Source organism: Leptopilina heterotoma, unplaced genomic scaffold (assembly GCF_015476425.1).
Source record: "Leptopilina heterotoma isolate Lh14 unplaced genomic scaffold, ASM1547642v1 Lhet_55, whole genome shotgun sequence".
Lineage (NCBI taxonomy): Eukaryota > Metazoa > Arthropoda > Insecta > Hymenoptera > Figitidae > Leptopilina > Leptopilina heterotoma.
The window spans coordinates 983,819-1,011,796 of NW_025111119.1; the positions used below are offsets into that span (position 1 = coordinate 983,819).

General features: G+C 30.1%; 1 protein-coding gene across 1 annotated transcript; it reads left to right on the forward strand.

Annotated features, from left to right (window-relative positions):
- Positions 1-1,383: 1,383 nt before the first annotated feature.
- LOC122508644 (paired box protein Pax-2-A) lies at positions 1,384-27,972 on the forward strand. Its single transcript, XM_043622112.1, has 6 exons — positions 1,384-2,190; positions 12,338-12,373; positions 20,136-20,356; positions 24,719-24,968; positions 25,480-25,639; positions 25,946-27,972. Exons 2-6 carry the CDS (start codon positions 12,361-12,363, stop codon positions 26,436-26,438), a joined length of 1,137 nt encoding a protein of 378 aa, XP_043478047.1. The 5' UTR covers positions 1,384-2,190; positions 12,338-12,360; the 3' UTR covers positions 26,439-27,972.
- Positions 27,973-27,978: the final 6 nt, after the last annotated feature.

A 27,978-nucleotide genomic window follows, 5' to 3' on the forward strand; every position in this document is an offset into this window, starting at 1 on the left:
TAATATCTTATGAAATTTTGCGAAAGTACTTTCGAGAAATTGCCTGGAAATTTTCACAAAATTATTCCCAAGAAATTCCCTTGAAATTTTCCTGAATTTTTTTGGAGTCTTTTTTCTGGGAACTTTTGGGAATTATTAATGGAAATTTCAGGGGAAATCTTGTGAAATGACTTCCTAAAAATTCCCTTTCAATTTTCAAAAATTTAACCCAAGAAGTTCCCTTGAAATTCTTGGAAATTTTCATGAATCTTTTTGGAGTCATTTCTCTGGAAATTCTCGGGAATTATTGCAAGTAATTTTTTGGGAAAACTTGCGAAATAACTTTCTAGAAATTCTCTGGAAATTTTCAAAAATTATATTCCCAAGAAGTTCCCTTAAAATACTTGGAAATTTGTCATGAACATCTTGAGTCATTTTCACATAAAATTTCCAAAGAAAATTTTTACGTTCTCTTCCAAAAAAATACTGGAAGATTTTCACGAATTATAGTAATAGGAAATTTTTTGGATATTATTTTAAGGGAATTCTCGAAAAATTTTGTAAAACAAGTTTCAAAAAATTTTCGGGAATTTTTACAAGGGAATTTCTTGAGAAATTTTGTGAAATAACTTCAGAGGGATTCACGGAAAAATTTTAGGAAATATTACATGAAATTTCTCCACAAGTTCTCTGCAAATCTTGCAAAATAACTTTCTAGAAATTCCCTGGAAATTTTGAAAAATTATTTCCAAGAAACTCCCATGTAATTCTCGGAAATTATTCGTGAATCTTCTTGGAGTCATTTCTTTGGTAATTCTCGGGAATTATTGCAGGTAATTTTTTGGGAAATCTTTTGGATTTTCTAGAAATTCTGGGGAAACTTCTAAAAAATATTTTCCAAGAAGTTTCCTTGAAATTCTCGGAAATTATTCCTAAATCTTTTTGGAGTTATTTCTCTGGAAAATTTTGGGAATTATTGCAGGAAATTACCCGGGAAATCTTGCGAAATAACTTCCAAGGAATTGCCTTTAAATTTTTAAAAATTATGCCCAAAAAGTTTCCTTAAAATTCTCGGAAATTGGTCATGAATATCTTGAGAGTCATTTTCACGTAGAATTTCTTAAGAATATTTTAAGGTTAGATCAAAAACTTCTTCTTTTGAGGAATTCTGAAGAAAGAAGAGGACGTTACTTATATACTATAAAAAAAATTGAAATAGGGTTGAGAATTAGAAACCCCCTTCTTGGGTTTGTGTTTTATATAGCCGAGGAAGCTAGCACGCCTGCTCGGAAAAGTGGTGGTAACCTTGTGTGTGTATATAACTATTGAGGGAGCTAGGCGGTGACTTTGGGTTTTAGTCTCACCATACATATACAAGTGGCAGGCGAACACCCCGATAATCTATCCAGCACGCGACCGCACAGCGTCGCCTCATTCCTCACGGTTCACGGACCACGCTCTCGGGGATCCTATACACACGGGTGACGGTAGTGGCGGCGGGGTACCCAAATCGAAACGCAAAATCCGTAACCCCCTTTTTGCTACCGCTGCCTCAACTGCCGACGACCACTCCGCAGACGAGCCGTGTCCTTTGCGTGGACCGCTTCCCAAAAACAGTTTCGTCCTCTCCCCACTCTATTCGACAACATCAACAACAACAACAAGAACTTTTGCTCCTGAAACGAGAGACACGCCTTCCTAAGTTTCGCGTCCTTATCCCTCTCTCCCCTCTTTCTCTTTCTATCAACCCCTCCACATTGCTCTTCGGTGGATGATGACGATGTTGATGATGATGATGACGACAACGATAATGATGAGGAGGAGATACATCGGAGATCCCTGAGAGATCACTTCACAGTCGTTCGACTAAACGCATCCTTTCGGGTCACGGATCCCTTCACGTGGGCCGCTCTTTTCCACGTGGGGACATTTCTCGGTTTTCTTCAAGTGAATTTATTAACATCTATTGATGAACATTGGTGTGTTGACAATTTAGTGTTTAAACGAAAATTTAATTAAATTTCAAGTTTCTTTTGAAAGTTTAAAAAGAAGTTAATTGTTGATAATAATCCACTTTTTGGAGGTTTCTTCAAATGTCGAGAGGATTGGAAAAGTTTTAGAGGAATTGAAGAAAGTTTCATATGTTTCTGAGGACTTTGATAAGGAGGCTTTTTTTTGTGCTGAGCAGATTGGATTGGAAGCAGTAGTGAGGTGAGTTTTGTTTAATCCATTCTGATCCTTATTTTTTAAAAATATTTCTTGTGCTTGGATGAAAATTTTAATGCTAATTAGTTTGAACTATTATGCTTAAAATCTTTAATATTCTTTGTTCTAAATATTACGGATGGTGTTCTTCATTAATTAAGAATAAGGTTAGATCCATGCTCTTTTCTAAATTTTACGGATGATGCTTTTAATTTGATTAGATGTTTAAATGTTACAAAGTTGTCATTATTAAGAATACAATCCGCATAACATTTACAATAAGAACATTAAGATGTTAGGCTAATACAATTAAGAATATAATCCGTATAACATTTAAAGATATTTTTTCTGATTGGTTACATGGCCCTGTTGCATATAGCATAAGTAAAGATTTAAAGATTCTATAATAAAATTGTGAGTATCATCCGTAAAATTTAGAACTAAGAACATTATAAGGATGTTATGCTAATAATATTAAGGACATCATCCGTAAAATTTAGAATTAATAGCATCAAAGTTGTTATTATTAAGAATACAATCCGCAAAATTTACAATAAGAACATTAAGATGTTAGGCTAATAGAATTAAGTCTTTGTAACTTATTGTAAATTGTTGCGGATTGTATTCTTAATAATGACAACTTTGATTCTATTAGTTCTAAATCTTACTCTTAATTTTAGTAGATCTATATAAATATTAGGAATTATATTCTTAATTCTATATTAACCTGACATCTTTAATGCTCTTATTAGTTCTAAATGTTACAGATTATGTTCTTAATAATAACAACTTCAATGTTTTTAAAGTTATATAAATGTTACGGATTCTATTTGCTAATTCTATCAGCCTATAACCGTTTAATGTTCTTATTAGTTCTAAATGTTACGAATTATTTTCTTAATAATGACAACTTTAATGTTCTTAAAAGTTATAAATGTTATATGGATTGTATTTCCTAATTCTATTAATAGCCTAACATTTTAATGTTCATATCAGTTCTAAATGTTATAAATGATTTTCTTAATTCTATTATAGCCTAACATCCTTAATGATCTTATTACTTCTAATTATGTTACAGTATAGATTATATTCTTAATAATGACAACTTCAATGTTTTTAGTTCTAAATGTAACGGATTAAATTTTTAGTAATGACAATACTTTAATGCTATTAATTCTAAATTTTTCGGATGATACTTTTAATTTTATTAGACGTATAAATTTTAGGGGTGATATTTTTAATTATTAATATATTGTAATATTATTGAAAATATTTCTATACATAAATTTGAGGAAAAAAATGCGTGTAATTAATTAGAACCGCTTTTAATTTGTTAGTTGGAGTTTTTTTGGGTTGTTAAATGCTAATTTGACATTAGATTTTCAAAATTAAAAATGAGGAATCGAACATGACGAATTTTTGTATTAAAACAGTTTAAGATTCACTTGAAAATATTTCACTGTATATAGAAAACATTTCAGGAATTTTCTAAAAAAAAGTTTATAGGAAGTAATTTCCATGAATTATTTATATAGATAATTTTCCGGACAAAATTAAAAAAAAAATTCCAAAGAGGTAATAATTTTAAATTTCATAAATATTTTGAAAAATTCCCATGTAATAAAATAGAAAAATTCCTAAAACTTTGGAAAATTCCCTATTTATGAATATTCAGGAAACTTCCCTTAAAGTATAATATTAGAAAAATTGCCAAAAATTTTTAAATATCTCCATTAATGTTTAGAAAAATTTCCTTATAATATTATAAAAAAAAATGGCCAAAAATTTTTAAATATCTCCATTAATGTTTAGAAAAATTTCCTTATAATATTATAAAAAAAAAATGCCAAAAATTTAGTAAAATCCCGTGAAATATTTAGAAAAATGCTTTTATATACTTGAAATAGGAAAAATGTTTTTCCCAATAGAATTTAGGAAAATTTCAGTTCGTTTCTAAAAATTTCCAAACATTCAGGATCTGCCAACGGATATTCAAAATTCAAAATGGCGGACCCAATATGAAGGTCGAATTCGTTAAATCTTATTTAGTTTATATATTATACCTACATAATTATAATTACTATATAATATTAAATATATTATATTATTGAATATATTTTAAGTTACATTAACTGAATATTTTAAATTACTTGTATAACATCATTTCAAGGATGAGTAATATCTTTTTATGCGTTAATAACGATGCAACAACCGCGATTAACGCCTAAACGATTAGTATATGGTAGCCAATATTTTAGCATAATTTTTAAAAATAAATCACGTAGGCGTATCTAAATGTACCTATATGTATATATTGAAAATAGGTATAAGTTAATCGGTAATAAAAAAATTTTTTTAACAGCTTCCCGTTTCAAATTTGGCGTGTGGAGTAAAAAAAGGTGACGGGGGAACCGTATAGTGATGGGAGGGAGGGGGGAGGAGGATTTTATTATTTTTCTTTGAAAAAAAGGAAAGAGGGCTACGCACGAAAGGTACCTACACGCATAGTTTTTTATCTCCCCCCCCCTCTCTCTCTCTTTCTATATCGTCGAACTAGCGGCTAAGCTTTCATAAGGTAATTGGAATAATTCGGGCCACCGTGGTTCACGCCATATAGCCTGGGAAAATTTGCATTTTAAATGAAGCGATAGCGTGCCCGCGCGTGGTCACAACTTTGGCGTTTTATAAGAACTTTAATATTTATCGCGTATCCTTTCTCAACTGAAAAGTATCCACGCCTTTTTCTTAGGAACGATCGCTGGCGCGGGTGCACGACGAGGTTTATTTTTTTTTTTTAATACATATACAAAAATAAGTATATTTTCGTTCACTTTCATGCATAGTCACGGTCGTTATCGTGCGATTAGTGGCCCAAATTTTTTTTTCTCCTTTCTTTTTAATATATCAAAAACAGTGCGGAAAATAATAAGTATTTTATAGCGGAAAATGTACAAAAAATGTAAAATGTAAAAAAAATGTAAAAAAAAATGTAAAATGTACAATTTAATTATCCTTAAAGGGATCCCAAAGTAGGAAAAATGTTTTGGAGAGTAGAGAATGGAAAATTTCTACTATACCGACAGTCAGTAATAGATTATAAGGTTAGATATGTTTTTTGGGGTCAAATTCGAAAAAAAAATGGTTGAGGCACATAGTTTAGGTTCTGAAGTAATAGACTGCGTTTGAAAAAATTTAATATACGTTGTTTTGTTTTTGTAAATTAGTCAAAAGTTTTATACAACCAGGTTATATTGTACGATTTCAAAATAAAAAAATATTACAATTTCGAAAAAAAAATTACTATTCAAAAATTATATTGAAAATAATTCAGGGTTTGCCGCACGCAACCTGGAAAATCTGTAAATGCCAGGGAGTTTTTATAAACCTTGAGAAAACCTGGAAAAGTAGAGAATTTTGATCGGAATCCTGAAAAATTATTGTTTTCTAAAGTTATTGTGCTTTTTCTTGTATTCTAATTTTTCTTAAATATTTCAAAATTAATTCAAATTTAAAAGACTTTTGTTTACAATTTTTCTTCGCAATAATTTAATTTTCCAAAAGAATTTAATTATTAAAAAAAAATTTGATTTGTTAAAAATTTTATTAAAATTCATCAAAGAAATTCAATTATTTTAAAAAGCCTTCCTATAATTTATTTATTAGAATTAGAAAGAATTAAATTATTTTCAAAAATTTTAATGACATTCTTTTCAACAAATCAATTTTTTTTCAAAATAATTTTAATAAAATTCTTCAGTAGAAATTTAATTAATTTCAATAATTTATCAAAATTCAATTATTTTCAATATCTATACTATTTCAATAAAATTTCACAAAAGAATTGAATTATTTAAAAAGAAATATTATTAAAATTCGTCTCAAGAATTCAATTATTTCTATTTTCTTTATAAATAATAAACTTTTTCTCCAAAATTCAATTATTTTCAAAAATTTTAATAAAATTATTGGCAAAATTTCAATTATTTTCAAAAACTTTACTCAATTCAATCAAATTTTTTACAGAGATTCAATTATTTTTAATACAATTTTAATCTAATTTCTGGAAAAATGAAATTATACTTAAAAATGTTATTAAAATTCGTTAAAAGAATTTTAATTATCTATTTAAAAATTTGTTTAAAAAATTCTTTATGAGAGTTGAATTTTAAATAACATTCAATTCTTCAATGAATTATTTATTTTTGTATTTAAATAATTGAATTCTCGTAGAATTTTCTAATATATATATATATATATATATATATATATATATATATATATATATATATATATATATATATATATAATAATTCAAAAGCAAAAAGTCGATCACTAATTCCAATAAATAAACATTTTTACTAATTCAAATTTAGGGAGAAAATATTATAGCGTGAATTTTTCGAAATAATTGAATTTGGAAAAGGTTTCAAATTATAATTTTTGAATGTTTGAATTTTTTATACTTTTAACTGAAAACTGTGCTGTTTAATTTTTTTTTTAAGTTATTTGAAGTTTTTATTTTCTATTATATTTTTGATTGAAAAATTTTCGAATAATCGAAATTTTTACGTAAAATTTAATTGTAAACAAATAAATATGAAAATTCTCAAAGAATAACTTTTTCAAAAATTATATTTTAAAAAAATTAATTTAAAGAAGAATTTTAGTTAAATTTCATGTTTTTTAACATAATTTTTTATAAGTTGTTTAATTTCAAAAAGGTTAGAATTTAAAATTTTTTGAAAATCTTAATTCTTATGAAAAAATTATAATGGGACAATAATTATAGTAACAGTTGGGTAATAAGTATAACAGAACTTTAAATTTTGACTCAGAATGGATTTATTATCGACAGTTTTGATATCAGGTCTTTTTTTTTTTGGTCTTTTTTTTATACCGACAGTTTTCGTAATTTTCGTATTTATTCAGATATTTATTTATTTATTTAAAAGTTTACTTATTTATATTTAGAAATTTATTTATTTAAAATTTTATTTATTTATATTTAGAAGTTTATTTATTTAAAAGTTTACTCATTTATATTTAGAAGTTTATTTAATTTAAATTTTTATTTATTTATATTTAGAAGTTTATTTATTTAAAAGTTTACTCATTTATATTTAGAAGTTTATTTATTTAAAATTGTATTTATTTATATTTATAACTTTATTTATTTAAAATTTTATTTATTTAAAAGTATAGGGGTTTGAACCCTTTATAAACCCTTTAATACTTAGATTGAACCCTTTCCAAAATGACGATTAATTGAGTTGAATCAATTAAAGATTATAATATATAATATATACATAAAACGTATTTATTTTAAAAATTGAAGCTTCTTTTGCTCATTTTTTTCCATTTTGCTTTTTTTCCCTAAGGAGGTGAAGATTATCGGAGTAAAGTGTGTACACGATCGGCGCGAGACTTTGCTCGCATGTAGGTCTAATGTATTCAGATTTTTATAGCTGTCGGCGTATCGGAGATATGGGGCCTACCCTTTACCTTAGGGTCTCTGTACGTGCCACTTAAAGCGCAGTAGCCTAATGAATAAACAAAAACTAAATTTCCCTTACCGTCTTTTACACGTACGTGAAAGCGTGACCTTTTATATTATATATATACATAATATATACATATATCCACCCGCGCGTACACTTTACAATTAACTCGCGCAGAATTTACCCTCGCAGAAGTTATTTCAAGAATTTAAATAAAAAAATTCAATCAAAAAGAAAAGAAAATTTACTGTAGTAGCAGTTAATATTTTTATACTTTTTTTGTCCTTTGATTATATTGAAAATCTCAAGAATATAAAAATATTTAAAATTTAAAATAATATAAAAAAAAACAAAATAAATATATTCAAATATTTTTTTATTTTGTCCTTTTTTGATCTTTAAAAAAAGAAAATTGAAAATTTGGAAGAATTTTCTTGAAGGGAAATAATTTGAAAATTTTCTTAGAAACACGCGTTTTATTCGTGTTGCGCGAAGAATATGGCGTACCCGGCGCGACGCAAGATTCTTGGCATCGAAATCACCGGAAAGATTATATTCGAATAAAATGCGCTTCCCTTTTTATTTGAGGTTTAATACTGAAATTAGAATAATTTTTTGAACGTCTAGGTCAATAACTAAGTCGAACATAGCCTTCTAAAATTAGATATAAGAGATCACAAAAATGTGTGGCAAACTTAAAATTTTAGGTCAACTTTATAGGTCAAAAGTTACACATTGACCTAAAAGTTTAATTATAATAACTTATAGTCAAATTAAAGATGAAATATAGCCATAAACTTAAAGTTTAAGTTATTCAACATAAATATTATAATTGCAGGTCAAAGAAGAGTTATGACAAGTTAATTTTAAAAATTCAAAATGGCGGTTCCAATATGGCGGACATATTTTTGGTAAACTTCTTAAATTCGCTTGAAACTTGTCACTCGGGGGTTTTTGGGTTCGCTGAATACGAATTTCGCATCGGATTTTAAAAATTCAAAATGGCAGTTCCAATATGGCGGACATATTTTTGGTAAACTTCTTAAATTCGCTTGAAACTTGTCACTCGGGGGTTTTTGGGATCGCTGAATACGAATTTCGCATCGGATTTTGAAAATTCAAAATGGCGGTTCCAATATGGCGGACAAATTTTTTGGTAAATTTCTTAAATTCGCTTGAAACTTGTCACTCGGGGGTTTTTGAGGATGCTGATTACGAATTTCAAGTCAAAATTAAAAAAAAGAGAATTTTTTTTAACTTATATAGAATGCGAGTGAAAATTTGTTCCTCGGAAATGTTTAAGGTCGCTGAATACTGAATTTTTTTTTGTTATATATATATATAGAAAAGTGTCAATATTGTCGACCCAATTCCTAAAATTGCAACCGATATGTACAGATCCCTTGAATGCAGTATACAACTTAACGTGAGCATTTATATGAAAGTATACTAAGTGTGTGTGTGTGTGTGTGTGTGTGTGTCGACAAGAGTAACTTTAGCAAAACCAATGGCACGCAAACAATGTGGTGATCGCTCTCGCAGTCGTTTAAAATGACAAAGTCGTTTGATTTATAATAATCGCTCAATCCTCACATCATTACATATATATATATGTATCGTTTCTCTCTTTTTGATCGGAAGATCTCTCTCTCTCCTCTCTTGCAACGGTTCGGAAAAAGTTTATACAGCTTCAAAAAGGAGTCACGGAATGACATTGCGAAATACATTCGAGTGACTACTTTTAAAATTCTGTGTAATTTAGTAATTTTCGTGCGACGTGAGATGACGATCAACTTGAAATTGAAACGAAAGTGGTGGGTGTGGGGGGTAGGTGAGGAAGGGGGGTGCGACGATACAATAAATATTTTCACATTTTCCCATGAATCGTGTGTATACGCACGAAAAAGTTTATATATATAGAAATATTTATATATAGAAACGGGGTAAATGTGACTGATCCGGGGCAAAAATGTCCCTTTAACGTTTTTTCCAACTTTCAATAATTAGTAATTTAATTTTTATGCACTTTATTTATCTATAAATAATATCAATAATAACAAAAATAGTTATAATAATTATAAAATAATAATACTAATTTATAATAAAAGTCAAGATTTCTTGGATTATTTTAATTGAAATAAGAATAATCCAGGAAATCTTGAGTTTAATTATAAATTATAATGTAACTATGGATGAATCCCAAAAAAATAATTTTTGAAAAAGTTTGAAATAATAATAATGGCAGTAATAACAATAACAAAGATATGAATTTAACAACTTTTGAATAATCCAAATTTTTTATGTTATTGAATTTACTACCTATACTTATAATTTAAAAATATTATTATTATACTACTTTTTATGGGAGCTTGGCCTTTTTTAAAAATCGAATTCCGCGAATTTAAGCTTATTAATAGTTAATTTTTTCATTTTCATCTTAGAACTGCGAGAGTTGAATTTTTTTTTTTAATATTACGACGGAATCGAAAATTTCGATTCGCTGTGATCGCGTAAAATCTTTTCTGTCATATTGTAAATTATAGCACAGAAGCGATGCGAGCAATGAATTTGGAATTGAATTGTGAATAAATTAATAAATATAGAAACCGCGATGAATAATGAATTTTTTTTACGATATTAAAAAATATGTCACATTTTAATATATAAATCAAATTTTGATATTGAAATTAATTTTTTATATTTGTATATCTTAAATTATTATTTATAAATAATAATTTAAATTTAAATTTTTAATTATTATTTAATTATTTATTAGAAATAAATAATTTTATTTTTTAAAATCTTCATAAGAGAATTCAAGTAAATATGAATAGTTTCCTTTTTGGCCAAAAATACATTTTCATTTTAAAAAAATTTGTTATCTTACTTTTCTCATTTCTTCATTGTTGTTATCATTAACAATTGTTGAAGTGTTTTTAAGTGGTTGATACATATGTTACTCCACGATAATCATTTATTTTTCCTTCTTCTTTACTCTAGACAGTAGAAAATACACGAATTGAACCATTAATTAAATTAATTAGACATATACGTATAATCACGTGACTAGTTATGTTCACAATGTTGTTAAAATAATACACAAGAAAGAGAGAGAAAGAGAAGTGGTAGGGTGAAAGGAGAAGGGGCAAAGAATATGAATGAATTTCAACGAAACGCATATATGCAAAATAGTGTTTTGACTGAAAAGTTCATAATGCGTAATAATTAAATCAAGATTAAGAACGCGCGCCCCCTCGTGTCTTGAGCGTGTAAGCGCAAAGAGAAAAAGAGAGAGAGAGAGAGAGGGACTAATGTAAGGGTATAAAAAGCCATCGTGTTAAAGTTATGTATACCCTCTATACATTATTTTTTTTAACATATCTTTTCTCCTGTTTCATGCTTGATATTATTGTAATATACGGAACACACGTAAAGGAAATATGTCCGTAAATGCGCGACGGCTACTTATAGACCTGTATCGTTGTTGCGGTCAAGTATTTTGAGAAAGAAGGAGCAAAATATATATGTGTATATTAAAAAAAAAGGGCGAATGAAAATAAGGCACGAGAGAGAGAGAGAGAGAGAGAGAGAGAAGGAGAGAAAATCAGAATGAGCAAGTGTGGGTCACGCGGGGGTAGAAGGAACTTTGGTAATCGTGCATTAATTTGCATCACAAAGTACACGCTACGCTATCGCCCTCCACGCTATACGCACTCCTTATTCTCGTATAACACTTTTTTTCCGCTCTAACTTTTCTAACTACACCAATTTCTCACTATTTGTCGCCTTTCTTTATATTGTACTTTATTGCTTTCATATATTACAATCCCTCAACCACTCTCTTGTAATGCATTTGACATTTTTATTAAAAACTTTTCAGAAATTATTAGCGTCTATTTTATGAACATTAAAAAAAAGGAAAGAAAAATTAAACTCCTCTGCGTTAAGGAATTTTTCTATTTTGCAAAAAAAATGTCTAACTGTCTAATTAGGCCATTCAAGAGACAGAACATAACCTAAAAATTAAGGTCATGTTACAATAAAGTCGCCTAAGCGCAACTGACTTGCGAACGAAATGCATGAGATAGAAAAGGATAGAGATATACATTAATTATTTATTAATTATTAATAAAGAAAATAATAATAATAAAGATGAAGAATTCCCAAACTATATAACTTTGATGATGGTAATTAGTTATTTTTAAAATAAAAAGTCACGGTTGTATGTCGTATTACCTTTGATTAACCTTTGCGCTTATCAGGGTAGTCGCATATTTAAGGGTCGTCAGTCACTAACAACTTGCCCTTTGAATAAATTTAAATTAATTACACTCGGATTTAAGCGTTACAAACCTAAATTTATACTTTACCAGCGCAGCAGTGAGCAATATGTTCAAATTTTAATTTTTTTTGAAATAAATTAAATGTTTATTCACTAAAATCTAGTGTTTAATATTATATTTTATAATTGTAATTATAAATTCATAAATTTATTATAAACAAATTAGAAATTAGAAAATTAGTTATAAATTGATTAATTAAATATTAATTTATTATTATTATTATTATTATTATTAAATAATAATTAATAATTAAATAAAGAAACATTGTTTTTATTGCATTGTTAATTAACAAAAAATTAATTATTTTTACAGAAAGACTCGCTGTGTCAAACGAAATGCCTCACACGGGTAAGTGGATATTTTTTATTTTATTTATAATTTTGTAAAAAAATAAAAAAGTTTTTTTTACTTAACAGGATTTGAACGATTATGACGTCACAATTGATGCAAAGCATTTGTTTTTAAACTGTAACGTCATATTGGTTCAAACCCCCTTAAATAATAAAATAATATGAATAACATAACTTTTGTTTTTATTTATTTTATTAATATATTATATTAGTTATAAAAATTCATAATTTATAACTTATAATTATAAAAATTTATAATTTATAACTATAAAAATTGATAATTTATAAATATCTATAATCATAAAAAAACATTATAATTATAAAAAAAAGTTATAATTAAAAAAATTTATAATTTATAAGTTTTTATAATTATAAATAAAACTAATAAAAACTTATTCTTTGTAAATATAAAAATTTTCACACTTTGAAAAATAAAGCAGAAAAAAAATTTTTTGTCGCGTGCCATGCATTGAAACGAGGTGGATTATACATTATATATACACACTACAAAAAAAAAATGAACAAAAAAACTAACGAATCTGTGTAAAAAGCATTTATATAGGCCCTTGGTTGCAGGTATAAAAGCAGGTGTACCACTTTTTTTTCAAATAGCCAACTCGATACCTATCTACGCATCCCATTTAGATGGCTAATTCTAAACCAACTATTATCACCCCAAACATAACACATATTCTGACCCCTAATTTTTTTCTTATATTATTTTTTTTCTTATTATTAAAAAAAATGAACAATGCTTAATAATCTTTGAAGAAATCTTTTTATTAAAATTTACGATATCTATATTATAAGTATGTATCGTAAATTTTAATAAAAATAAATATGAAATAAGTTAATAATTATTGTAAAAAATAATAATATGAATCAAACCAAATAATAAAAACACTAATATAATAAAAATAATAATATATTAATAATAATAATAATAATAATAATAAAATTACATTAAATTAATTAAATTATTAATTACTTTTTATTAATAACTATTATTTAATATTAGAGAAAAGATTTTTTTTTATTTAATAATAATTAATAAGTAATTAATTAATAATAATATAGCAACTAAGTATAAACATATTTTTAAAAAATCGTCCTTTTTTTGAAGGGGAAGTGAAACATTTTTAAGATACACCTTAATGTTTTGTGTTCATATTAACACTTGATTCGCACGGGAGATAAAAGTGCATCATTCGTCTGTTTTTGCTGTAATAATAATTTAGCCTTGTCCGTTAAATCTTAAATTCCTCACAAAAATATGTGTGCCTAAAATTAACGGAATGAACGAATTTTTTTTCTTTAATTTTTCATTCTTTGACTCAAAAAAATATTATATTTTGAAAAATTAAAAATTTATATATATATATATATATATATATATATATTTCGCAAAAGTGCGAAATTATTTACTATTTATATTATATATTATATATATATTATTTATTATATTATTTAAAAGTTAAAAATTTGAAAACTTTTGATTTTTAACTTTGACGAAAAAAATTCTTTTTCCTCGACCAATGATCTTAAGACAAGACTACTTTACACAGATGTCAAGTTAGTTAAAAAATAATATGTCAATTTCCCATATACTTAAATATAGATATTTTCACCTAATTAAGGTAATTTTTCAGGAGGTCATTAAAAAAGGGGAAAAAAAATATGAAGGTGGAAATTTTGGTCATTTAATTATTTGTCGTCGTGTCGAATTTCTTTTTTTTTTCTCTCTCTCTCTCTCTCTCGCTACCATTAGAGATAATAATCGATGTCCATTTGCCTCGTGCCATTTACAAGTTGCAATCCGATGCTAATTGTCTTTTTCACCCCGCGGGCGGGCCCTTGACATTGGTGGCCCATTCTCTCTCTATATAATAGTGGAGTGTACGGCAGGTGAACGAGAAAGAGAGAAGGAGAGTGTTGTCCAGTTGTTGTAGGTGTGTCTCTCATCTATATATATATATAAATGTCTGCAAGCACTTTTAACCAAACGGTCAAAGACTTTAAAGAGAGGGAAAATTTACTCGTAAATGTTGTACAATTTTCGGGGTGGGAGTGACCCTGGAGGGCATCTTTCTGCATTTTGCAGAAGTCAATTTGGGACTAATCTCTTTTTTCCCCTCTCCTTCTCTCTTTGCAAGAATCATTTCCTTGAGTTTTAAAGCACGTGCCACTGGTGCCACTCTTACAAGGTGCACAATGACATTAAATAATAATATATGATTGCAAAAAAAAAACGAAAAATATAAATCAGAATTTAAAAAAAAAACATAATAGAAATAGAAAATTTTGTTTTTTTAAAAAATATTTTATTCGAAAAATATTTTAGTTTCAATAATAAAACGAATAATCGATTGCGCAACTGAAAAAATACAGGCATGCGCAATGATTACATTAATGTTACTGCGCATGTCTAAAAACTAGCAAATAAATTATTGCGCATGCGTGCTACGTTGCTCATGCGCAAATATACGAGGCTAAAAGATTGCGCATGCGTAAACATTGGAATACGTTATTTTTCAAAGAAATAATAAATAATAATTAATGAAAATAAAATAATAATAATAATAATAATAATACGTTACAATGTAGGGAGAGAAGATTTTAATAAATAATATAAAAATAAAAAATTTAACATACCTTCTACTTACTCTCCCTTCTTTATAAATTGCAGCCACGCGTCTTCACGTATATACGAATCTCTTCAGCGGATGAGAGAATAATGGCAAGTAAAGTGCAAATTACCATTCATGACTCCTCGTGGTTAATTACGTCATTAACTTAATTATTCGAGTCACTTGAAAATAATCATGAATTAACAATAATAAAAAAACATTTAGAAATTTCTCCACAGTTATAATAACACATATATATCTTTCGATTATGTTAAAAATAATACAACTTGGAGAAATTACAAGCAAACATGCATTTAGAAAGTTTATACAAAAAAAATGTGAAAATGAAAATCGATTTTTTATTTCATTAATTTTTGTTTGTTTAGGTTATAAAGTCCATTTTTTATGGCAAATCTAAAACATACAATAATAAATTAATAATAATAATAATAATAATTTAATAATATAATAATAATAATAATAATAATAATAATAATAATAATATATAATAATAATTATTATAATATTAACTACAGTAATAATATTAACTATATAGTAATAATAATAATAATAATAGAGTAACTGAAACTATACGAATTATGTGATCTCACTTTGTCAAATTGGCAATAATTATACATTTCTTGTCGTCTTGGGTGGCACGTGAACTCGAGATCATCTGAAGAAGCTCATTGATGGCAAGTGTTGTCATTAGGATGTCAAACCACTTCGAAAGCACCTGTCCTACTATGAGACACATATTGACCCATTATTTTCATCTTTTAGTTGGGAAATTATGACTATTATCCCTTTAGTGATGAATGAACCATTCACCTCAGAATTTTCACAGTTACCCCACATTTTACTATAAAACAATTTATCATCTATACTTCTTTGTTGACAGCTGTGTTTGGTTTATATTTATACCTGACGACAATCAGTTTTCAAGTAAACTCGATCAATTTTTAATAAATTTTCAGCTATACTCTATTAAAAATTCGCATATGAGTTCCTATAAGAATCTATAGGAACCCATACTAGATTCACATATGGGTCCCTATATAAGAACCCATACTAGATTCACATATGGGTTCCTATGAGAATCTATAGGAACCCATACTAGATTCACTATAAGAACCTATAGAAACCTATATTTTAGATTAATATATGTTCCTGTAAAAGCCTATATAGAAACACATATTAGATTCACTTATAGATTCCCATATAAAAACCTATAGAAACCCATATTAGATTAACTTAAATAAGATATTAGATATTAGATTCACTTATGGGTTCCTATGTAAGAACCTATATAAACCCATATTATATTCACTTATGGGTTCCTACATAAGAACCTATAGAAACCCATATTAGAATTTATATGGTGGCCAATATAATTTAAAATATAAAAGCCTACATAGGTTCTTATATATATGTGTTCACAATTATGAAGTTTCAAATCTAATATGGGAACACACATAGGTTCCCTTTTGCAAATATAATAAACCCACATGGGATCCTATATGGGTTCCCATTTAAATTATACACTTGAAATACAAAACCCATATGTATAGGTTCTTATATGGTTTTCTTATATTTGCAAATAGGAACCTATATGTGTCCCCGTATTAGCTTTAAAATTTCCTAATAGGAACACATATGGAAACCCATATAGGACTTTATATACACTGTTAGAAATTTCTGTAATTTTACAGCAACTTTACAGTACAAACATACTGTGAATTTACAGTTTTTGCTGTAATAACACATAAATGTAGTAAATTCACAAAAATGTTGTAATTTTTACAGTAAAACCTTACAAATACAGCAAAATTTCATTGTATTTGAATAATTCACAGCAAAAAAAAATTGTACTTTTTATTTACAGTAAATTGTTTGCGAAATCACAGTATAAAACTCAAAGAATTTTACAGATATTCATTTTGTGATTTTAGCTGAGGTTTTTTACATTATAACTATAGCATTGACTGAATTTTAACCTTAAGAATATGATTTTAAGTCCTAAAAGTATAGCTGAATCATTTTTTAAGCTTAAAAATAGTTTCAATAAAAACTATTTTTTAATTATATTGCATTTTAGTATTAGTGAATAATTTTGGACTGAAAAGAAGAATAGAGTATGGTACACATGTTTCTTATATTTGATACTGTAACAAATTTAGTTTATTTTTATTTTTTGTCTTATGCAAAATTTTAATTTAACTTTACTTTAGTTCGGAGATGTATAATTTTAATAAATATAACATTAATTTTTATAATTTGACAAAAAGATAATATTTTATTCCTTATTAATTTGCGATTATTACATTAAATTAATTCATTTTTAACTGTCGATCGAAGAAAAGTCATTCAACATTCATATAATAAATAATTTGATTATTATAATGACTATTTCGCGTCGGGACAATATATACATAATACTTTGCAAGAGACTTTCATAGCCTCCCTTGGTCGAGCGCGTCTAGGCGCAGCTCCCAAGGTTGATGGCTCCATACAAGATAGACAACACTATATACGACTAAGGGTTCAAATCGTGGCGTCGCATTTCCGTAATAATGATAATAAAATGCTAATAAAACTTTTTTTTTAGTTAATTTACTTTTATTATAACTTATCAGAAAACAATATAAACAGTTTTGATTTTTTATGTAAATATTCAAATGATAGAATTTCCGAATTAATAGTAGGGAATATTTTTGAAATACATGGTATACTGTAAATTTACAGCACTTTAGTGAAGTAAAATTACAATATTATTTTGATGGATAATTGTTTCTTGTACTTTTGCTGTAAAATCACAACAGAATTTTCTAACAGTGTAGTTTTTCATATTTCAATTATATAATTTAAATGAAAAGCAAAATCGATTATTATATATATTTAAATAAGATGTGTGATCCCATATACAAGCTCTCCCCAGGTGCGATTTTTTGGTCGGCCCATAGTTGGGCCAACTTTTACAAAGTCGGTCCAACTTCTCGTGCCAGAGGTTGGGCCAACCATACAGATGATAACGGCGACCGTCTAATGGCGACGATGGTTGGCCCGACAACACATAAGGAAGTTGGCCCAACTTACAATGCATATGTTGTGCCAACTATACATTTCAATGGTTGGTCCAAAGACTGACGCCAAAGTTGGCACAACTTTAGATGCGTAAGTTGGGCCAACCACAATTTTCAAAGTTTGGCCAACTTCAACAGCCAAAGGTAAAAAATTATTAAAAAACTACATTATTTAAACAATTAACACGTTATTATTAGCGGGAACATCAGATATAACCTTTACCTATTATTATTAAACACAATCTCATACATACATTTTCGAAAATATCTATCGCTCGCTGGGATCGAACCCCTAACCTAACGCACCGAAGACTTATACACAGACCACTACGCTACGCTCACATGGGAGTGCATAACGCAAAATGTATATTTAAGCTGCAACAGTCGGGCCAACCGTGGCCCAGAGTTCGGCCAACCAAGAAAGTTTAAGTCATTTAAACCGCATTTGACAAAGTTTTGCCAACCGTCGGGCCAACCGTGGCCCAGAGTTCGGCCAACCAAAATAATGTAAGTCAATTAAACTGCGTTTCTAGAGTTTTGCCAACCGTTGGGCCAACCGTTGCCCAGAGTTCGGCCAACCAAGAAAAATCAAGTCAATTAAACTGCGTTTCACATAGTTTTGCCAACCGTTGGGCCAACCGTGGCCCAGAGTTCGGCCAACCAAGAAAGTTTAAGTCATTTAAACTGCGTTTCTAGAGTTTTGCCATCCGTTGGGCCAACCGTTGCCCAGAGTTCGGCCAACCAAGAAAAATCAAGTCAATTAAACTGCGTTTCACAGAGTTTTGCCAACCGTTGGGCCAACCGTGGCCCAGAGTTCTTCCAACCAAGAAAGTTTAAGTCAATTAAACTGTGTTTCACAAAGTTTTGCCCACCGTCGGGCCAACCGTGGCCCAAAGTTCGGCCGACCAAGAAAGTTTAAGTCAATGAAACTGCGTTTCTAGAGTTTTGTCAACCGTTGGGCCAACCGTGGCCCAGAGTTCGGCCAACCAAGAAAGTTTAAGTCATTTAAACCGCATTTGACAAAGTTTTGCCAACCGTTGGGCCAACCGTGGCCCAGAGTTCGGCCAACCAAGAAAAATCAAGTCAATTAAACTGCGTTTCACAAAGTTTTGCCCACCGTCGGGCCAACCGTGGCAAAAGTTCGGCCGACCAAGAAAGTTTAAGTCAATTAAACTGCGTTTCACAGAGTTTTGCCAACCGTTGGGCCAACCGTGGCCCAGAGTTCGGCCAACCAAGAAAAATCAAGTCAATTAAACTGCGTTTCACAAAGTTTTGCCCACCGTCGGGCCAACCGTGGCCCAAAGTTCGGCCAACCAAGAAAGTTTAAGTCAATTAAACTGTGTTTCACATAGTTTTGCCAACCGTTGGGCCAACCGTGGCCCAGAGTTCGGCCAACCAAGAAAGTTTAAGTCATTTAAACTGCGTTTCTAGAGTTTTGCCAACCGTTGGGCCAACCGTTGCCCAGAGTTCGGCCAACCAAGATAAATCAAGTCAATTAAACTGCGTTTCACAGAGTTTTGCAAACCGTTGGGCCAACCGTGGCCCAGAGTTCGGCCAACCAAGAAAGTTTAAGTCAATTAAACTGCGTTTCACATAGTTTTGCCAACTGTTGGGCCAACCGTGCCCCAGAGTTCGGCCAACCGAAACTGAAAGTCTTTTAAACTACGTTTGGATAAGTTGTGCCAACCTTTGTCGCCAAAGTTGGCCCGACGGTTGGTTAAACTCTGCATTTAATGGTTGGCTTGCAAAGTCGGGCCAACTGTGGGCACAAGTACTTGCTAAAGTTGGGCAAACTCTGGCAACCAAAACTTTGCTTGCCAAAGTTAGGCCAACCTTGGGCCAACCTTCAAACTGTGGCGGCCAACCTAAATTCGCACCTGGGTCATAGGAGTTCCCATATATGGATGATTATATTTGGTGTATTATTAAAAAAATTAAAAATTAGCACCCATGTGGGTTCATGCACTTTCGTTAACAGAACACAGGATCCTATAAGTTAAATTAAAATTTTTATGAAATTTTTCACCAAATTTTCAAATTAATTTTTCAGGTCAAGCTGGAGTTAATCAATTGGGGGGTGTTTTCGTGAATGGCAGACCACTTCCTGACTGTGTGAGGCAAAGAATTGTTCAACTTGCACTCGTTGGTGTGAGACCTTGCGACATTTCCCGACAATTATTGGTATCTCACGGTTGCGTCTCGAAAATTTTAACTAGATTCTACGAAACAGGAAGCATTCGTCCTGGAAGCATTGGCGGCAGCAAAACAAAGGTAATAACGAAAATTTACTTAAAAAATAACCCTCATATTATATAGATTAACATATGGGTTCCTGTAAGAATCTTATAGAAACCCACGTAAGATTCACATATGGGTTCCTATAAGAACCTATATAAAAAACTATTATATTCACTTATGGGTCCCTATAAGAACCTATTGAAACCCACATTAAAAGTTATATGGGTTCCTGTAAGAGCATATATTAGATTCACTTATGGGTTCCTATAAGAAGTTATAGAAACCCACATTAGAATTGATATGGGTTCCTATAAGAAGTTATAGAAACCCACATTAGAATTTATATGGGTTCCTATAAGAACCTATAGAAACCCATGTTAGAATTTGTATAGATTCCTGTAAGAACCTATAGAAACCCGTATTATAATTTATATGGGTTTCTGTAAGAATCTATAGAAACTCATGTTAGATTTACATATGGGTTCCTATAAGAACCTATAAAAACCTATATTAGATTAACTAATGGGTTCCTATAAGAACCTATAGAAACCCAAATTAGAATTTATATGGTGGCCCATCTAATTTCCTGTATGGGATCCTATAAGTTCCTATAATACATAAGATCACATTTTAATTATATATAAAATTTTTTTTAGTTTAAATAGTTTAAAATTTAAAAGCAGTTCAAAGATAGTTTTTTAGAAAAATGCTATAAATTAATAATTCACTACAATTTAGATCTCTTGTTGAAACAAAATTTTCATTAAGTTGCAAAAAAAAAATTTCATTACCACACGAAAAGGTGTTTCGAATAATTGCATCTTGGGCGGTTTCTTATAATATACTGAAAACCCTTAAAATTACACGAGAAATTCCAAAGCCATGCGCAACTTACGACTTGACGAATCCTTTTAAAATATCTTTAACGCGCCATTATTACCGGCAATAAATTCCCTCTCTCTCTTTCTCTCTCTTAACTAAATGGTAAAAAACGCGTGTGTCCGTCCTTGTCGTCATTGCTTTTACTATTTCACGGATTCCCTCACAATAAAACATCAGATTGCCATCATTTACAGGCTATTAACGCGCAACTAAATATAAAACATAATTTCATATTTTTCATATATAAAAAAGTGTGAAAAAAAAAATTTGCAACGGTCTAGTGGTTACAATACCGGATTTTTAATTTGTTGACCCGGGTTCAAATCTTCTCGCAATTTTTTTTTTTTTAATCCTTTTTTCGAAGTTTTCTCTATACATATACTGACTCGAAGGAGACGGAAAAATAATTTAAAATAGTAATTAAAAGGGACATTGAAAGGAGTGAAGTATGACGCTCTAGGTTGAGTAATTGATTAATTATTAAAAACAAACGTCTAATTATAAATGACCTATAAATTGTCGTATTGTTTACTCTTTGTTGCGCATGTATACACCGCACGGTGCTTGTGTATTAAAAAATTTTTCAAACTGATGTATGTATATTTGCATTTCTTTTGTATAATCATCACTGATATAATGAACAGTTGTCACGACAAGTGAAATTGTTTCGATGTACATTTATTTTTTTTTTTTAAATATTAAAAGCTTCACTCTAGCACAACGCGCGCGGTTTCTCCGTTTATATTTATAATTTACGATCCACACAATTGATATCCTTTACGCTCGTTAATTTCAGTTGAAATGTTTACCCCGAGCGGCAAGAAGGAAATTTTGTAATTACTTGTGACTCATTTCCCCAGGCAAATTGCATCAATTTCTTGATATTAATTATTTTTTTTTTCATTTTTTTATTGTAAATTTACTTTGTTTTTTATTTTGTTCCTTTTTTATATTTTCTCTTCTTTTATTTTGTCATTTGCTTTTTTTTCTTGTACTTTTTGGCTAATTATTAGTTTTTGTTTGAATTTCCCGCCTTGTGGCCCTCTATCGATGGCGTCATGACACTATTTCATTGACTCACTATCTCTGCACTTTTATGGTTTTCTTACCATCTGATTGGCTCTTTAAAATGTCTCATTCTCAACGAACCAATGAGCGATGCTTACTGGAATTTTGATTGGTTTAAAAATGACGACATCATAGCAATTGCTTCATAATTCTTTCTACGCTTTTTTATCGTTTCTTTTTTTTCTTTTTGTTTAGCGTGTAAATACAGTCACGATTCCCAGACTCGTTATCGTGCAATTAAGATCTCGGTGAGGAATACCTGAATTGTTGCGGGTTTGTTTTTCGATGCATGATTTAGCGATGCGATGGTTCGTATATACGTCATTGCGGTGGAAATGTGACGGAACGGCAAACTAGCACTTGATCCACCCCTTTCCCCCCTCTTACCATCCCATTCATTTTCGATCGACTTGTGCCATTATTTATTTATCGAACCTTATGCCGTGTCATCAGTTAAATGAAATTACAGAGAAAGAAATATGTCAATATTTCTCTGAATAACCTTTAAAATAATATTTCTTCTTTCAATTTTTTATTCTACCAGGAATTTTATTTATTGAATTCTAATGAAATTAAAATGTTTTGGAATTTTTTATTGTAGAAAGTTTTTTTTTAGATATAAATTCTAACCTACCCAACCGTGTAATTGGAATAACCTCAGATTCTAACATTATTCCCTGGGGTGAAGAAAGATGATCCCTAGGGAGGTAAAGAAAGGATCTAGATTGATCAAGAAACAATAGGATTTAAAAAATGGGTGAAATAAAATGGATCGTTTTTCACATCGATGAAAAAAAAATAAAATAAAAACCGAAAGTTCCGAATTAAAATACATTGATAATTCAGTAGAAATATAAACTGATCGTGTTAGAAAAAAATAACGTTAGGTTTAGAGGTTAGAAAGGTGCAAAGTTCCGTTTTTTGGGAATATATGGTACTGCGAAAAAAAAGAAAGAGGAAGTTATTTTACACGACAGTTGACGAAAATTCGCACACCTCTAAACTTGCACATGCATTCTATCCACAGGTGAAGAGATGGGCAATAAGATAGTGCTGCTCAGGTGGGTAGGCAGCGCATATACACTTTATTTCAGTTTAACCTGGTTATAGGGATCAACGTCATCTGCGCGCCTCCCTTTTGCGTTATTTTAACTCCCTTATTCCTCATAACACTCAGTGGTTCTCAATCTTTCTCTCTCTCTCTTTTTCTCTTGGAAAAAAATCCAATTTGAATTGCTAATGAAGTTTTTAAAACTTCGCACCGATAATTTTATGCTAACACGATGGAAATGTTATTCAAACCGACAGATTTCAAGATCGAGTGATCCCCCCATTTTATCTTGGCACGTGAACAAACTTGAGACTTTGATTTTCTTTTCATGGAGGTCTACGGCTATATTCTTTTCCTTTCTTCGATTATAGGAATTTCTAATTGTTTTGACTCTAAATTTAACTTTTGCTAAAGTAACATAATCTTAAAATTGAAAGATTAACCTTAAAATTGAAAGATAATTGAATTAGGAAAAATCTGGATTCTTGAACTGAAAGGCAATCGAAATCATAGTAGAAAATGAGTCGAACAATGAGTCCTAATAATTGCTGTATGAAATATTATAAAAAACAAGTTTAGTAAGAAACTCTAGCAGAAACCATATATGATAATTAATTACTCTTTCAACTTGTAGAGCACATCATAGAAAGAATGCACCACTGAACTATTTCAACCCTGAGAAATTTATATATATATACAAATAAGTGTCCTGTGAACGTTACTGGCTAATAGTTTTCGTTGAGGGTTAGGGGGCATCGCGTGCATTCAAAGGGAGCATCTCAGATTCTAATCTGACACTTCCGTCGTCGGGGCAATTATTACCAGGGGTGTTGGATATCTACTAATGTCACAACACTTGGGAGTATCGTCGAGTCATGTTATAGTTGACCATTGAACACGAGGAAATTGTTGGTTTCCCATTTTAGGGTGTAAGGGGAATAAGGGGGGAAGAGGGGTGAATCGGAGTTCCGTCATCTGGTTCTATAAACGTTAGATAACCCGAACTGTTGAACAGGTTGACCTTACAGTGCGGCTAATAATAATTATCGGAAGGGCTGCAAAGGGTCGCTTTGACATGTCGGTTAGAGGGCTGATAAGCAAGTCCAACGGTTAGGCTCATTCTCATCCTCACCCCTCCCCTAAAATTCATAATCCTCTCTATCATTGTCTTTACACTCGGTTTAATTGATTGTTCTCTATTTCTATTAATTTCGAACTACTCAATTACTATGCAACAAGCCATGTAACCAACAAAAAAAACTACTCAATTAACTTTCTGCTAGCTTGCAGGAAACTTGCAGTATAAGCTTCTGTTTAAAACTGGATTTTAGATGTTTATGTTATTTTTCTTTTTTCTTTTAAATAAATAAAATGGTTTGAATTTTTTCTTTCAGCAAGTAGCAACGCCGAGTGTTGTGAAGAAAATCCTGCGGATGAAGCAGGAACATCCAACCATGTTTGCCTGGGAGATAAGGGAGGAATTGGCTCGACAGGGGGCTTGCGATCCTCAGAGCTTACCTTCCGTGTCTTCGGTGAACCGAATTCTCCGTGGTGGCGGTTTACAAACTGAACATCCGGGGATTGAGGGTGGATCTTCTACCGCTTACCAACCGCAAATGCCATCCAACATAGGAGGCGTCAGAGGTAAAATATATGATCCTACTATTTTTTTTCAAAAAAAGAAATAAATAATCCTCCTTCCTCTTTTTCTTAGAGTTAAAAATTTGTAACTTTAGGGAAATTTTCAACTTTTTATTTTATAGGAGAAAATTTTTAAAATGTACTCCCTAGGTCCCTAGGAATTCGTAAAGTAGTCACAAATTGCAGGGGGGACTGAGATGTTTCGAAATTTTTAAATTTTTCTCTAGGTTGCGTGTCGAAACGAAATCCAGCCTGACGAGTCAATTTTGCTGATTTCTTGGATCTCATTTCGCTCCTTTGCCATCTATAATTTTTTTTCCCCCTAAATTCACAAAACAAGAAATTTTTCTCTAAGTCCAATAGCAAAGACTCGAAAAGGTTTTTATTTTAATTACCTTTATCTTCATTCGCAATAAAATTTTTAGTTTTAACCCTTTTTTGAAATATTTACATATTTTATACGATATTAATTGTAATATTATATTATATTTTTTACAATTTTGTTTTATTTCAGAACCTCTTCTTCGTGGAGACTATCAATTTTTCTATCCTGGTGCTTTGGGACCGTTACATGTTACCACAACTTCCGGAAGTTCCGGAACACCAACATGGAATCCAAATTTTTATTCATCTCTTTATCAAGCTACGACTTTGCACTTGCATCACAATTCACAGTAAGTCGAATTATCATTGTCCATCATTTGAATATAGTTTTAAAATATTTCTGAAAGACAAAAATTATAGGTTATGTTTATTATAGTTTTAATAAAGAATGCGCAAAGTATGAGAGGAAAAAGAACATGCGCATATCTTTGTCTTTTTCTATCCCTGGCCTCTAGAGGCATGGGGGTTCCCCTTAAGGCCCGTTTACAATTTCTGAAAATCTGAACCATAACAATTGTTATAGAACTGAAGAAATATGTTTATGAATTTTTTTCTATATAAAAGTTCTGACTTAATTTGAAAAACTTTTACTTTAGGTCGTCCCTGGATTCGGATCGACTGGCAGACAGACAGGAGAGTCAATCTCAAGTCGAGTTGAAATCAAGTTCGAGTTCAATGGCCGGAAGTGACGATTCCCTCGATAAAAGTGACTTGGACGACACTGCCGAATCTCAGGATCATTACAAAACTTACCAAAGATCGCCAATTATTCTCGAATTGGGTCAAAAGGTCGGTAGCGAGCGAAGCGCATTTGTACGTCATGGAATGATACAAAAAAATGAAAATTCCACCTCCCGAAATCCCTCGTCGCCAATGGAGAATAATTTGAGAAATCTTCCTGAGATGGAGCAAAATCCAAATGTGAGTCGTAGCGAGGAAAATCAATTGCCACCAAGAAAGAAGAAGAATCCCTATTCGATAGAGGAATTGTTGAAGAAAGACGAGAGCAAGGACATTTACAAAAGGCCCAGACTACTAAACACTGGAGTTGTCCAGCCCTGTGGTATTGTCGTTGGTAAGGATGTCTGAACGGGAGAACTCAAAGTTGTTTGTTATTAAGTTCGCAAAATCGCTGGAGGTGTGAAGAAAGATGGTTAAAATAAATCCTGGAGTCTCTTATTTTTTTAGATAATCCCCTCAATGCCTAATGCGTTTCGTATGCAAAATGCTTCTATTTGGAGGTTATGTAAGGCAAATTTCGGGGTAGGGGAGAATTTGTGATAGAACAAGTTTTATTGTCCTCGTTTGTATAAGGACATCTGCCATTTATTTATTCCGCCATTTTTTATTTTTATTATTAATATTGCTTCCACTTTCGGTCCCTCTTTAAACACAGATTTTGCAAACGCATTGCATTCGAAAGTGTAGCGTCAGTCCATTGTAGAACCACCTTTAATAAGACTAGTGTTTCCGAGTAATAAGTAAAGTGGTGGGAGAATACAAAGTATATGAGATAGAAAAGAACCTCCTTTCTAGTCTTCTTACTCTCATTAAGGTGTTTCTACAATTAAATTTTATTCTAATACTATGTAGGCAAAGGTGGGTCGTTAAAACATGAAAACTAATTTTCCACAATTTGCATTTTTTTCTCTGTCGCTGTCCAAAAAATCTCAGAATATTTACTTTCTTGAGGGTTACCTTAATGTTAAAAAAAATATTTCTTTGAATATATGGTAAGGAGATTTAGTTTCCAATCTGTGTTCTGTCGGTAAAGTAGGTACGGTAAATTTATTTCTGTGAACATGTGGCAAAAATATTTTTCCTTCTTCTTTTATCCACTTTACTGTTGGTGAATCTAAATAATTTGAATCTAACGAGACATATTATAACTACTGCAAATTAAAAAATTTTGATTCAATTCTCATAAGGCGTCCAACCTATAAGACTAGGCTAACCTTTTTAGACGTACATAAAAATTGTCCAAAGTGGAATTCGTAGTATAAACTTTCATAACTATAAGAAAAATTAAATTCCAAAAAGCCTATACCTAAACCAAAAAACAATTTTCTAAGAATTTTTCATAATAAAAAATTAAATCCCACTAAAAATGTCATAAGCATAATGTATAAATAATTGTAACTTAAATTTAGCTCTTAATTTAGTCTAGTAAGACTATTTTCTTTATTATCAAAAATTATAAGAAAAAATACGATAATATTTTATGAAATATTTTAGAGATTTTCTGTGACAGTTACATTTTTCTCAAACTACAAAAAAAATGTTCATGATTCCAATCTATGCTCCGTCGGTAATGTAGATAAAGGAGGGAATATTAAAATTAAATTTCAAACATTTCTTTTAATTTAATAAATATTGTCATTACTTCAAAGAAAAGAGTAAAAGAAAAGTCTTGCTTAATGTAAAAATATAAATTATAGCAAAAAGAAAAATAATTAGATTAGAAAGTCCATCGTTGTGAAATTTTAAAACACCTAGAAAATATAAAACGATGATAATTTAATAATGACATTGTGATATAATTGTGCGAGAGTATTACGTTAAAAGAAAATTTTTGCAAAAAAGAATTATTGATATTAATTTAAAATTTTCACTAGTGTAAAAGTAACGG